We start from the raw sequence: 13,940 nt of genomic DNA, 5'->3' as shown, positions 1-13,940 counted from the left end.
CAGGCGCGTGTCCACGCTCTGCTATTAGCATACTGACATAACCCTGTGTCTCCATGTAAGGACACCCATTTGTCTGGAGCTGTCAAGACGAAAGCAGTGAAGACAAGTCAACAGAGATATGTGCAGAAAACTGATTTTTTAAACCGTGCCCACGCATACCTGCACGCAATGTTCACTTCATGAATCACAATGCAAGTGGAAATGTGCGCATGTACATCCGCCTCATATCCCGCCTGCAGTGATAGAAATTCCACCATGATGTCTCCATGACGCTGCATTCTGTGCATCTGAGAGCGCAGTGGAAACACTTTTACACACAACAACTGCATTAAACTATGTGTGCACAATATGAGAAAAAAACATTAAAAACTGACCCTCTGTTCTGCTATTCTTTAACCTAATGCTGTTTGATGTTATCTTGGATTTTTACAAAGGATGATGATAGTTTACAATGTAAATGCAGTGAAAATGAATGTGGTGGAGTGACAGCATGTCTGATAAAATGAGCACAATTAAATCTGAGATATAGATTTGCTTTTTTCATGTATAGTTCAAATTAGTTTATGGAATATTTATAGGTCACGAGCAAAAATGAGCCTGCTGGTTAGAATGATAATGATAAAGTGGACCCATGTCCAAATAAGATGTGATATGAAGTGAAATTAAATGTGTGAGAGGCTTCGTTATACGTATCAAGTTGTCTGTCACGTTTCATTTCTACAATCTGGCTTCAATTCACCACCTCACCGTCTGTGTTGCTAATTTTTCCCGATGGTCAGAGTTTGTTTACAGGTGTGCACTATTTACCATCAAGTTTGTTTTTATAAATCCCGACTTTTGCGTGGGGAGTGTCGTACGCCTTTTTCAGGCCCTGTTGTGTGCGTACGCAACGGTTAGAAATGAGGCCCCTGATCTGTTCCAAGTCCTGAGTGATGCAGAAAAAGGCGGTTGAACTGTGTTTTCTCTGAAAGCTGGTTGCCCTGTTAGACATGGGTTGTACTGCCTCATACTATGTGTTTATTCTATTATGTGTATGTGCTGGAGACAAAGATCAGCTTATGACAGTTAACTGTTCATGCAAAATAAACAGATCATTTTAACACAACAACATTGTTGGTTTATTTGCTTTGAATTTTATTTTATTGTTTCTTTCTTACCAAATCTTACAACAAAACTTATTATGAAATGTTAGAAGTTACAGTCCAAGCGACCACACACTGATAAACAAACAGTCATCATTAAAAAACTTAAAATGCACATATTACAAATATAAGAACTTCAGTACAACAAAATGATTAATATACATTTGTATTCTCTCATTTAAAGTTATTTAGATTTTTAATATTACGTATCAAAGATGGTGCACCTTATACTGATGACATATCCTGTATTTAAAATGTTGACACCTGCTAAAACTATTGTAAACTTCATTATTATCGTACCACTGAATATGATCACAAGTAACAGATCAAGCAAAACTTTGAGGCACAAATCATTATGGAGAATCGACGTGGCAAATTAATCCTCATGTTAATTAAGCTAAAGATAGTATTTCATCTGTATCATTCAATAAAACAAATAGCACATATTTCCTCAGACTAAATCACATCTCTGTGTATCTAGCACAGAAGAAATCATTCTTATTTAGCTTAGTTTGACACCACGGAAAAGCTTTTTAAGGTGTTTAGAGATTTCCTTCATTTTTAGACCATATATAATTGGATTAAAAAGAGGATTATACAGAACCACTTGTAAAGTCATTATTAAACGCACACTTTTTGGAAAATCAAATTCTATTCGAGCTATACTGATATCATATGTAACCAAACAGAAGAAGCAGATTAAAACCAACAGGTGAGGTAAACAGGTCTCTGCAGCTTTTTTCCTGACATCTCTACCGCTGCGGTAGGATATTATAATGATCTTTGTGTAAGTAAAAAGTATGAAAAGCACAGGGAGAAGTCCAAAATTTAGCAACACAACCAAACCAAATACATATATTGCTTTTGACATGACACAGTGAAGTTTAAAGACTGAATTGTTGCAAAAAATCCCTTTCAAAGTGAAGTCACAGAGTTTTTTTTCAGCACTTAATCCAGTTAGCACTGCAATCTGCATGGCAGGCAGAAACCAAGCTAACAGTAGTAATGTATTAACAGTTGTTTTTCTCATGATAGTTGGATATTGCAGAGGTTTACATATAGAAACATATCTATCAAAGGCCATGGCTACCAACAGTAAGAAATCTGAACCACCTAAAGTATAAAACATAAAATACTGAAAAAGACACGCTTGATAAGATATGATCTGTTTTTCAGATAAAAAGTCAACCAACAGCTTCGGGTAGATATTAGTGCTGAACAGAATAGAGTTTACTGACAAAGCTGCAATGAAAATGTACATCGGCTCATGGAGGTTTTGGTGAGCCCAGATCAGGTACACAATGATAGAATTACTGAAAATTATTAAAACATACAATGCACACATAATTAAAAAATAAAGATATCTGTATTTGCCCACTTCTACATACCCACCAAGAGTTATGTATGTCACATTTAATTCATCATTCATTTCAATAGTTAGTAATTAAATAATTATGATTGAAATGGTAACAACAAAAGTATATGAATCAAAATAAGAAACGAGTGTAGATGTTAAGACTGCCTCAAAAGAATTACATTAAATTGTCTTATTGATTTCCAGATATCTGACCTGATCATTCGTTGACTGCTTGATCATCTGTGGAAATGAGAAAGTGAGGGACGTTTTTATGAGATATCTTTATCCTCAAAGGATCTCATTAAACTTTCCATCAGCGTGACAAAAACAACATTAAAACTTGATGATTCATTCATCCACATGAACTCTTTTCCCATCCATTTTACAAATCATAATTAACCAGAATGTTAATTTGTTGTATTACGTTGCTATATTATCCTATTATATTTTTGCTTTTGCCTTCTCCTGTAAAGCACATTGAACTGCATTATTTGTATGAAATGTGCTGTACAAATAATCTTTATTATTATGTAGCTGATCAATATATTACAACGCTGTTTCCACAAAAGTTGGGACGCTATATAAAATATAAATATTAACAGAATACAATGATTTGCAAATCATATAAACCCATGTAATTAAAATAGACTAAAGATAACACTTCAATGTTGATACTGAGAAATTTAAAACAGATGTATTGTTTTATAAAAAAAACATGTTTTTGAATTTGATGTCAACAACATGTTTCAAAAAAGTTGGGCGCAAATGACGGGAAAAGTTGTTTAATGCTAAAAAATAATTGAAGAAAAATACTGATTAACTGAAGTAACATGATTGCCAATTAAAAGAGCATCTTTCACCACTCATGAAGCACTACGTGAGCAAATAGTGCATCAATTTAATAATAATGTTCCTCAACATAAAATTGCAAAGAATTTGAGGATTTCATCATCGACGGTATAAAATATCATTGTGTTGTTGTTACTCTGCATGAAGCGCTACATCCATCTCGCTACTCTTAATTGATTGATTCCCAAAGTCCCGATCACCTCATAACATATTGGATATCTAAATAAACAGCATAACTTGACCTTTCTGATGATAGCCATCATTTCTCTGTACAACAAAATGTTTTCAGCCAGTCCAGTTTTGAAATCACAGCTGACCTCTGTACTGTCTCCAACATAGTGCTGATATTACAACCTACTTTGTATGAATAATAATTATAATAACAACGTATTTATTGGTCTATAGTACAACTGAGGTATTAGCCAATATCACAGGACGTATACTGAATGGTTAGTCCCAATAATGACCAATCATGACACTGGCAGCAATTATGAACATTATATTCACTAGCTAGGACCCCGTCTCAGGAGCCGAGTGCAAACCTTCATTGATTATTTGTAGCGTTGAGGAATGGTTGAGGGAGATTAAGCCAAGGTGAGAGTTTAGCGGTTTGTGTAAGGCTTAGTTGAGGATCCACTGCAGCTCCCGGGGTTTGCAGATCCCCAAAAGAAGCCCTCCTAAGAAAGCAAGGCTGCCTGCCCTTAGCGCAGGTCGTCAAAGCTGTGGCGAGTGTAAAGTTGGAAGGCTTGGGAAGACCAGCAGCCCATGACCTTGATGAGGTGGTCTGGGACTCCTCTGCTTGACACAGTGGTGGCTGCTCCGACACTGAAGGAGTGGCCAGAGAAAGAGTCAGGATTAATCCCAGAGGTGATTAGGACTTCCCTGAAGTGTGAAAGGAACCAGGATCGATTGGCGACGTGGCCTGTTTCAGTGATGAACAACGGTTCATGGGAGGAGGTTTGCTGCATTTTCCTGAGCAGCAGATAGTGTATGAGAGGTTCATAGAGGCTCAGATGTGAATTTAGTTTAAAATCAAATATGGGGACTGGGTTACTTATCTGGTTTGTTTTGCTCTGTTTGAGCAAACAGGCTAAACAATCCTCGGAGATAGGATAAAGGTTGAATATGCAGGGGTGGAGACTAGGGTTAAAGTTGGCTGAAGAAGATGCGAATTCTGAGCATCGCAAGAAACCATAAAAAGTAAGTAGAAACATGGATTGCAGGGTGCACGCTAGGTGGGCGGAAAAGCGATTAGAGCGTAGGGTGACAATGCAGCGAGAAATAAGATCGGTGGTTAGCGGAAGAAGGCGAGGAGTCGGTGGAGGTGTTTGGTGCTGAAGGCCTTTAATAAGTAAAGACAACTGGGAGAGCGTTGAAGGGGAGCCAGTGAGTAATTTTGAGAAGAAATTGATACCGCTAAGGTAAACCTTAGTGGTGGGTATCTTGATGTGAAGAGTCGAATGGGCACAGGAGATGAAGCTGCATACGGAGGCCACGTCGAAGGAAGGGAACTGAAGGTTAAACGTGGTATAGAAGGAGCGGAAAGAGTTCCAGGCCGTCCAGTAAGTAGAAAGAGTGCTGGGGGTTAAGCTGATGATGATGGTTCATTGAAACAAAGAGATGAGTTCTGCGATGGTCGGTTTCAGATCAGGAATATCGTGTCTGAAAATGGTGGTAATGGGGTTGGATTCTCCTCCGCATCTGGAGCTAAGGTTCTGAAGATCTGGAAGGAGAAGCGAGACAGGGAGTCTGCGATGGAGTTATGATGGCCGGGAACATGTTTAACTCAATGAATTGATGAGTGACCGACTGCCACGTGAAACAGCGTATGAAGGGCAAGATCGTGGTAGAGTTTCTGCCTTTGTTAAAGATGCTGTGAAGTAGAAATGAAAATGAGTTTTAAGTTCATCACACCACACAGTTATGGGTTGTTAACTACCCATCCAAATTTGAATGAAAAAAAATACAGACACGTTTTTTTAAATTAGCCTTTGAAATTGTGAGAAAATCATCAGTCTTCTGCTCTGAGACTGAGGGGGCGTGTCCTGAAGGAGCTGAAGCTCCGCCCCCTCCCTGTAAGGTGTTCAGTGTCCTGTATGACAGTCCTGTGGCTGAAGTTCTTTTCCCCACTAAGTGGTCCGTCTGACATCCAACCTCTCGGTGACTTTATGCATGATGTCCCACTGGTCCTCTGTCTCTCTGGTGGACGGAGCAGCCTGCTTTATGAAAACAGAATAGAATCAGAATTTATTTGTCCAATGAGTGAAACATACAGATGCATATAAATCCAGCTTGTCCCCCTGAGCTGTAACAGGAGTCAAACTGGACACCAGAGACAGAAGACAGTGAGTCTCCAACTACTTCTAATGCACCTGCATTACAACAGTGGAGATAATAAGAGTGGAGGAGTTGATTTAGTTCTGTAACGACTGCAACATGAACAACGCTGCATTACATCACATCAATTCATTACATCACGTCAATTCGAAATTTGAACCTGTTCAGATGGAGCTGAAAGTCTTTCTCTTTCACTGATGTCCCTCCTCCTCCTCCTCCACCTCCTCCACCTCTACCTCCTCTCTGCAGCCTCCTGCACAGGTAGTTGGGCTCGTTTATCCGGACCGGTACCGGTATATTTAACTGAGCGGGTCGGTGATTGTAACGTTACACCGGAGTACAACAACAACAACCCTCATTAATCAGGAGGTCTAGATCTCCTCTGGTCCATGTTCACCATCACCCCGACATGTAAAACACAGAGTTACATATTTTATAGTTCCTTATCAGAGCTAGATGTCCATCTAACATAAAACAATCTGTTGTTATCGGAGCATTTTCCTCTGAACTCTGCTCGGCTACGAGCTCAATAGAAAAGAACCAATTTCACCAAAATAAAGTTATTCTACAACGAGTAAAATCACGTTAGCAGTTTGCACCGTGGACTAAATATAGCAGAGTTACTGTGGAAAAGTTATCAAGTCTAATTATAACAAGCACACAGAACTTCCACTGAGTGGTGGACTGCTGGCGGCAGGGGACGGTGCCAGTGCGACCGGAGGGTGAAGCTCGGATCGGCTCCACGCTGCTGCAGGAGGAGCGGTGTGTCCTTGAACTCCGTCCGTCTCCGGTCCAAGATTAAACTATCTGTCGTGAAATGGTCCCTGAAGAGGCGTCTGTTGGTGTTAATCCTAAAGTCTCCTTTAGCTCTTCATGAAATCAATCCTCCTCTTTTTCCTTTCTTCATCAGTAGGACATTTAAACAACGATGCAGCGCTGCTTTGGAGGTTCTTGCTTCCAGCAAAGATTCACTTGCAGGTGGAGGGAGACGTCCTGTAGCAGTTAGCTGATGTACAATAACTATCTGACTACAGCAGGAGTAGAACTGAAGTCCAGTGGGACGACCTCTTATGTAAATGAGCTGCAGGCTTTTATAGTGTTTCACCGTGTGAGAGGAGGAGCCATGCAGAAGGTTATAGAAACCGTCTGTCATCTGACGTAGATAGGTTGTAGTGATGTAGATAGGTTGTTGTGACGTAGATAGGTTGTAGTGATGTAGATAGGTTGTTGTGACGTAGATAGGTTGTTGTGACGTAGATAGGTTGTTGTGACGTAGATAGGTTGTTGTGACGTAGATAGGTTGGCTTTTAGCCCCGCCTAAAAAAACCTGAGCTGAAGACAGATGAGAAACTGTTCAACGGTCTAACTCCACATTTCAGTGTGACATAGTTTTCTAGCTTTGTAGATGCTTTCAGCAACTCATTTCACATGTATATAATGTACTGAGAAGCAAATCATGGAATTTGCTTTACAGCATCTTTAATGATGTCAACAACAGCGATATTATCTGAATGGATGAGTATAGATCATTTTGGCCACTCGTTCCCCCACAGGAGAGCAGCAATGATGATCGGATATACACTGCTCAAAATAATAAAGGGAACACTTAAACAACACATCCTGGATCTCAATGAATGAAATATTCCAGTTGAAAATCTTTATTCATTACATAGTGGAATGTGTTGAGAACAAAATAACAAGAATGATCAATGGAAATCAAAATCATTATCTCATGGAGGTCTGGATTCAGAATCATACTGAAAATAAAAGTGGAAAAAATCAGATCACAGGTTGATCCAACTTCTGTGGAAATTCCTCAAGACAAGTTCAAATGAGTCTCAGTAGTGTGTGTGTCCTCCACGTGCCTGTATCACTCCCTACAACGCCTGGGCATGCTCCTGATGAGACCACGGATGTTCTCCTGAGGGATCTCCTCCCAGACCTGGATCAAAGCATCAGTCAACTCCTGGACAGTCTGCGGTGGACGTGGTGTCGGTGGACGGAACGAGACACAATGTCCCAGATGTGCTGGATTGGATTCAGGTCTGGGGAACGTGCGGGCCGGTCCGTAGCATCGATGCCTTCATCATGCAGGAACTGATGACACACTCCAGCCACATGAGGCCGAGCATTGTCCTGCATCAGAAGGAACCCAGGGCCCACTGCACCAGCATATGGTCTTCAATGGGTCTGAGGATCTCATCCCGGGACCTAATGGCAGTCAGGGTACCTCTGGCTAGCACATGGAGGGCTGTGCGGTACTCTAAAGAAATGCCTCCCCAGACCGTCGCTGACCCACCGCCAAACCGGTCCCGCTGGAGGACGTTGCAGGCAGCAGAACGTTCTCCACGGCGTCTCCAGACTCCGTCACGTCTGTCACATGTGCTCAGTGTGAACCTGCTCTCATCCGTGAAGATCACAGGGCACCGACGGAGAAGCTGCCAATCTTGGTGTTCTCTGGCAAAGTCCGATCACCCTGCATGGTGTTGGCTGTAAGCACAGACCCCACTTGTGGACGTCGGGCCCTCGTACCGCCCTCATGGAGTCTGTTTCTGACAGTTTGAGCAGAAACATGCACATTAGTGGCCTGCTGGAGGTCATTTTGTAGGGCTCTGGCAGCGCTCCTCCTGTTCCTCCTTGCACAAAGGAGCAGATAGCAGTCCTGCTGCTGGGTTGTTGTCCTCCTACGGCCCCCTCCACGTCTCCTGGTGGACCGGCCTGTCTCCTGGTATGTCCTCTGTCCTCTTGACACTGTGCTGACAGACACAGCAAACCTTCTTGCCACAGCGTGCATTGATGTGCCATCCTGGATGAGCTGCACTACCTGATCAACTTCTGTGGGTTGGAGACACCTCATGCTACCTCTAGTGGTGAGGACACTGGCAAAATGCAAAAGTGACCAAAAATTATCCAGACAGGATGAGGACAGAGAAATGGTCTGTGGTCACCACCTGCAGAACCGTTCCTTTATAGGGTTGTCTTGATAATTGCCTCATTTCCACATGTTGTCTGTTCCATTTGCACAACAACAGGTGAAGTTGATTCACAGTCAGTGTTGCTTCCTAACTGGACAGGTTGATTTCCCAGAAGTGTGATTGACTTGGAGTTACATTGTGTTGTTTTCGTGTTCCCTACATTTTTTTGAGCAGTGTGTATCAGTGCACAATATGAGAAAAAACATTAAAGACTGACCCTCTGTTCTACAGTTCTTTAACCTAATGCTGTTTGATGTTATCTTGGATTTTTACAAAGGATGATGATAGTTTACAATGTAAATGCGGTGAAAATGAACGTGGTGGAGTGACAGCACGTCTGATATAATGAGCACAATTAAATCTGAGATATAGATTTGCTTTTATCATGTACAGTTCAAATTTGTTTATAGAATATTTATAGATCACGAGCAAAAATAAGCCTGCTGGTTAGAATGATAATGATAAAGTGGACCCATGTCCAAATAAGATGTGATATGAAGTGAAATTAAATGCGAGAGGCTTCTTTATACGTATCAAGATGTCTGTCACATTTCATTTCTACAATCTGGCTTCAATTCACCACCTCACCGTCTGTGTTGCTAATTATCCCCGATGGTCGGAGTTTGTTTACAGGTGTGCACTATTTACCATCAAGTTTGTTTTTATAAATCCTGACTTTTGCGTGGGGAGTGTCGTACGCCTTTTTCAGGCCCTGTTGTGTGCGTACGCAACGGTTAGAAATGAGGCCCCTGATCATTTCCAAGTCCTGAGTGATGCAGAAAAAGGCGGTTGAACTGTGTTTTCTCTGAAAGCTGGTTGCCCTGTTAGACATGGGTTGTACTGCCTCATACTATGTGTTTATTCTATTATGTGTATGTGCTGGAGACAAAGATCAGCTTATGACAGTTAACTGTTCATGCAAAATAAACAGATCATTTTAACACAACAACATTATTGGTTTATTTGCTTTGAATTTTATTTTATTGTTTTTTTCTTACCAAAACTTACAACAAAACTTATTATGAAATGTTAGAAGTTACAGTCGAAGTGACCACACACTGATAAACAAACACTCCTTGTTAAAAAACTTAAAATGCACATATTACAAATATAAGAACTTCAGTACAACAAAATGATTAATATACATTTGTATGCTCTCATTCAAAGTGATTTAGATTTTTAATATAACGTATCAAAGATGGTGCACCTTATACTGATGACATATTCGGTATTTAAAATGTTGACACCTGCTAAAACTATTGTAAACTTCATTATTGTTGTACCACTGAATATGATCACAAGTAACAGATTAAGCAAAACTTTGTGGCACAAATCATTATGGAGAATCGACGTGGCACATTAATCCTTATATTAATTAAGCTAAAGACAGTATTTCATCTGTATTATTCAATGAAACAAATATCACATATTTCCTCCAAGTAAATCACATCTCTGTGTAACTAGCACAGAAGAAATCATCCTTATTTAGCTTAGTTTGACACCACGGAAAAGCTTTTTGAGGTGTTTAGAGATTTCCTTCATTTTTAGACCATATATAATTGGATTAAAAAGAGGATTATACAGAACCACTTGTAAAGTCATTATTAAACGCACACTTTTTGGAAAATCAAATTCTATTCGAGATATACTGACATCATATGTAACCAAACAGAAGAAGCAGATTAAAACCAACAGGTGAGGTAAACAGGTCTCTGCAGCTTTTTTCCTGACATCTCTACCGCTGCGGTAGGATATTATAATGATCTTTGTGTAAGTAAAAAGTATGAAAAGCACAGGGAGAATCGTGAGATTTAGCAAAGCAATCAAACCATATACATAAATTGCTTTTGACATGACACAGTGAAGTTTTAAGACTGAATTGTTGCAAAAAATCCCTTTCAAAGTGAAGTCACAGAGTTTTTTGTCAGCACTTAATCCAGGTGGCACTGCAATCTGCATGGCAGGCAGAAACCAAGCTAACAGTAGTAATGTATTAACAGTTGTTTTTCTCATGATAGTTGGATATTGCAGAGGTTTACATATAGAAACATATCTATCAAAGGCCATGTCTACCAACAGTAACATCTCTGAACCAGCTAAACCATAAAACATAAAAGACTGAAAAAGACACGCTTGATAAGATATGATCTGTTTTTCAGATAAAAAGTCAACCAACAGCTTCGGGTAGATATTAGTGCTGAACAGAATAGAGTTTACTGACAAAGCTGCAATGAAAATGTACATCGGCTCATGGAGGTTTTGGTGAGCCCAGATCAGGTACACAATGATAGAATTACTGAAAATTATTAAAACATACAATGCACACATAATTAAAAAATAAAGATATCTGTATTTGCCCACTTCTACATACCCACCAAGAGTTATGTATGTCACATTTAATTCATCATTCATTTCAATAGTTAGTAATTAAATAATTATGATTGAAATGGTAACAACAAAAGTATATTAATCAAAATAAGAAAACGAGTGTAGATGTTAAGACTGCCTCGAAAGAATTACATTAAATTGTCTAATTGATTTCCAGATATCTGACCTTATCATTACCTTGACTGCTTGATCATCTGTGGAAATGAGAAAGTGAGGGAAGTTTTTATGAGATATCTTTATCCTCAAAGGATCTCATTAAACTTTCCATCAGCGTGACAAAAACAACATTAAAACTTGATTATTCGTTCATCCACATGAACTCTTTTCCCATCAATTTTACAAATCATAATCAACCAGAATGTTAATTTGTTGCATTACATTGCTATATTATCCTATTATATTTTTGGTTTTGCCTTCTCCAGTAAAGATAGGTAGGTAGGTTGGTATTTACTTTATTAATCCCCGAGGGGAATTTTTTTTTCGCTACAGCAGCATACAGAAGCAATAAGATATAGAAATAATAGAATAAAATAAGAAAATAGAATCTAATAGTAGAAAAGCAATAAAATAGCAGTAAATAGTAGTACAAAATATAAAATATAAAATGCACAGTATATACATTACATTATATATCTATATATATTATGTACAAACAAACCAAGAAACACAATCAACAGTGTTATTGTACTGTGATGGATTTTGCCAGAGGTGAGTTATTGTACAGTCTTATTGCAGTGGGCAGGAATGATCTCCTGTATCTGTCCTTGTGACAGCGGAGCTGGAGGAGTCTTTTGGAGAAAGTGCTCCGCTGTCCCTGCAGCAGGTGGTGGAGAGGGTGGTCAGGATTATCCAATATGGACAATAGTTTGTTCAGCGTCCTCCTCTCCACCACCTTTTCCAGACTGTCCAGTTTGTAGCCGATGATGAAGCCGGCCTTCTTAACCAGTTTGTTAAGTCTGTTGGTGTCACCGGCTCCAATGCTGCTCCCCCAGCAGACCACAGAGAAGTACAATGCACTGGCCACAACAGATGGTAGAACATCTCCAACATCTCGCTGCACACATTGAAGGATCGAAGTTTCCTCAAGAAAAAGAGTCAACTCATCACCTTCTTGTAGACAGCGTTGATGTTGGTCTTCCAGTTCAGTCTGTTGTCATGGAGACACCAGGTACTTGTACTCCTCAACCATGTCCACCTCCTCTCCCAGAACTCTCAGCGGTTGTGGAGACGTCGTCTTCCTCCTGAAGTCGACCACCATCTCTCTGGTCTTGGCCACGTTCAGGAGCAGGAGATTCCTTCCCACCCACTCCACAAAGTCCTCCACTACTGCCCTGTACTCGTCCTCCCGTCCATCCCTTATACATCCTACCACTGCAGAGTCATCCGAGAACTTCTGCAGATGTCTTGACTCTGAGTTGTACTGGAAGTCAGTTGTGTATAAGGTGAACAGGAAGGGAGACAAAACAGTTCCCTGAGGAGCTCCAATACCACTGACCACCGTATCAGACAGCACACTGTCCAGACGGACAAACTGTGGTCTGCCTGTCAGGTAGTCAGTGATCCAGGAGACGGTGGACGTGTCCACCCCCACCACCCGCAGCTTCTCACTCAGCAGCAGTGTTGGATGGTGTTGAATGCACTGGAGAAATCAAAGAAAGTGATTCTCACAGAGTCACCGGTTCCATCCAGGTGAGACTGAGCTCGTTGCAGCAGGTAGATGATGGCGTCGTCCACTCCCACATGAGGCTGGTACTCAAATTGCAGAGGGTCCAGAGAAGATTTCACCAGCGGCCTGAGGTGGGCCTAGACCAGCCTCTCCAGCACCTTCATCACCTGAGATGTGAGGGCAACCGGTCCATAGTCATTGAGGCCGGATGGAGTCGTCTTCTTAGGGACTGGAACCAGGCAGGACGTCTTCCACAGCACCGGGACCTCCTCCTGCTTCAGGCTCAGGTTGAAGAGGTGTTGTAGGACCTCAGCCAGCTGGACGGCGCAGGTCTTCAGGACCCCTGGGCTGATGCTGTCAGGTCCTGCAGCCTTGCGCTGGTGGAGTCTCTCCAGCTGTTTCCTAACATGTCCAGTCGTCACAGAGAGGGGGGTGAGAGGGGTGTGGGGTGTGTGTGTGGGGAGGAGAGGGGGGGAGGTGTCGATGGAGGAAGAGCCCTTTGAGATTGAGGGCTCTGTGCAGTTCAACAGGGGGCGCAGAGGGAGGTAGGGGGGGAGGCAGCAGAGGTGTTTGGGAGGTGTGAGGTGTGGAGGAGACAGATGAGGGTGGTGAACTAAACCTGTTGAAGAAACAGTTTAGCTCATTGTTCCTCTCGTGGTTCCCCCTTGTTGTTCCTCTCCAGGTTCCCCCTGATTGTTCCTCTCGTGGTTCCCCCTGCTTGTTCCTCTCCAGGTTCCCCCTGGTTGTTCCTCTCCAGGTTCCCCCTGGTTGTCTCTCTCTCCCCTTCAACCCAGTAATCTCCTTCATAACGGTCCACACCTCCCTCACGTTGTTCTGCTGGAGTTTGGCCTCCAGCTTCCTGCTGTAGGAGTCCTTGCACTCTCTCATTTTCTCCTTCAGGTGGCGCTGCACTCTCCTGAGCTCCTCCCTGTCCCCAGACCTGAATGCTGCTTTCTTCTTGTTAAGAAGAACTTTCAGGTCACTGGTGATCCACGGCTTGTTGTTGGGGAAGCAGTGTCCAGTCCGGGATGGTACGGTGGTGTGTTCACAGAATTTAATGTATTCTGTGATACAGTCTTTCATGCTGTTGATGTCCTCCCCATGTGGTCCAAACAGCACATTCCAGTCCGTGGACTCAAAGCAGTCCTGCAGGGCGTCTTTAGCCTCCTGTGTCCACCTCCTCACAGTCCTGGTGGTCACAGGCTGCCTCTGCACCAGAGGAACAT

At 41.7% G+C, this 13,940-nt stretch overlaps 2 protein-coding genes across 2 annotated transcripts; both read right to left on the bottom strand.

The window, feature by feature from the left end:
* Positions 1-1,644: 1,644 nt before the first annotated feature.
* On the bottom strand, positions 1,645-2,586 carry LOC138201687 (olfactory receptor 11A1-like). The gene has a single exon (XM_069155303.1). The coding sequence runs from the start codon at positions 2,569-2,571 to the stop codon at positions 1,645-1,647; it is 927 nt and encodes a 308-aa protein (XP_069011404.1). The 5' UTR covers positions 2,572-2,586.
* Positions 2,587-10,145: 7,559 nt separating this feature from the next.
* LOC138201686 (olfactory receptor 51E1-like) lies at positions 10,146-11,087 on the bottom strand. Its single transcript, XM_069155302.1, has one exon. The coding sequence runs from the start codon at positions 11,070-11,072 to the stop codon at positions 10,146-10,148; it is 927 nt and encodes a 308-aa protein (XP_069011403.1). The 5' UTR covers positions 11,073-11,087.
* Between the last annotated feature and the right edge of the window lie 2,853 nt (positions 11,088-13,940).

The sequence above is a fragment of the Embiotoca jacksoni genome, unplaced genomic scaffold (genome assembly GCF_022577435.1).
Source record: "Embiotoca jacksoni isolate LCO1_2020_lvr unplaced genomic scaffold, fEmbJac1.0.p SCAF_2, whole genome shotgun sequence".
NCBI lineage: Eukaryota > Metazoa > Chordata > Actinopteri > Embiotocidae > Embiotoca > Embiotoca jacksoni.
The sequence above is the reverse complement of the archived record's forward strand: the minus strand, read 5'-3'. Positions and strand labels throughout refer to the sequence as shown.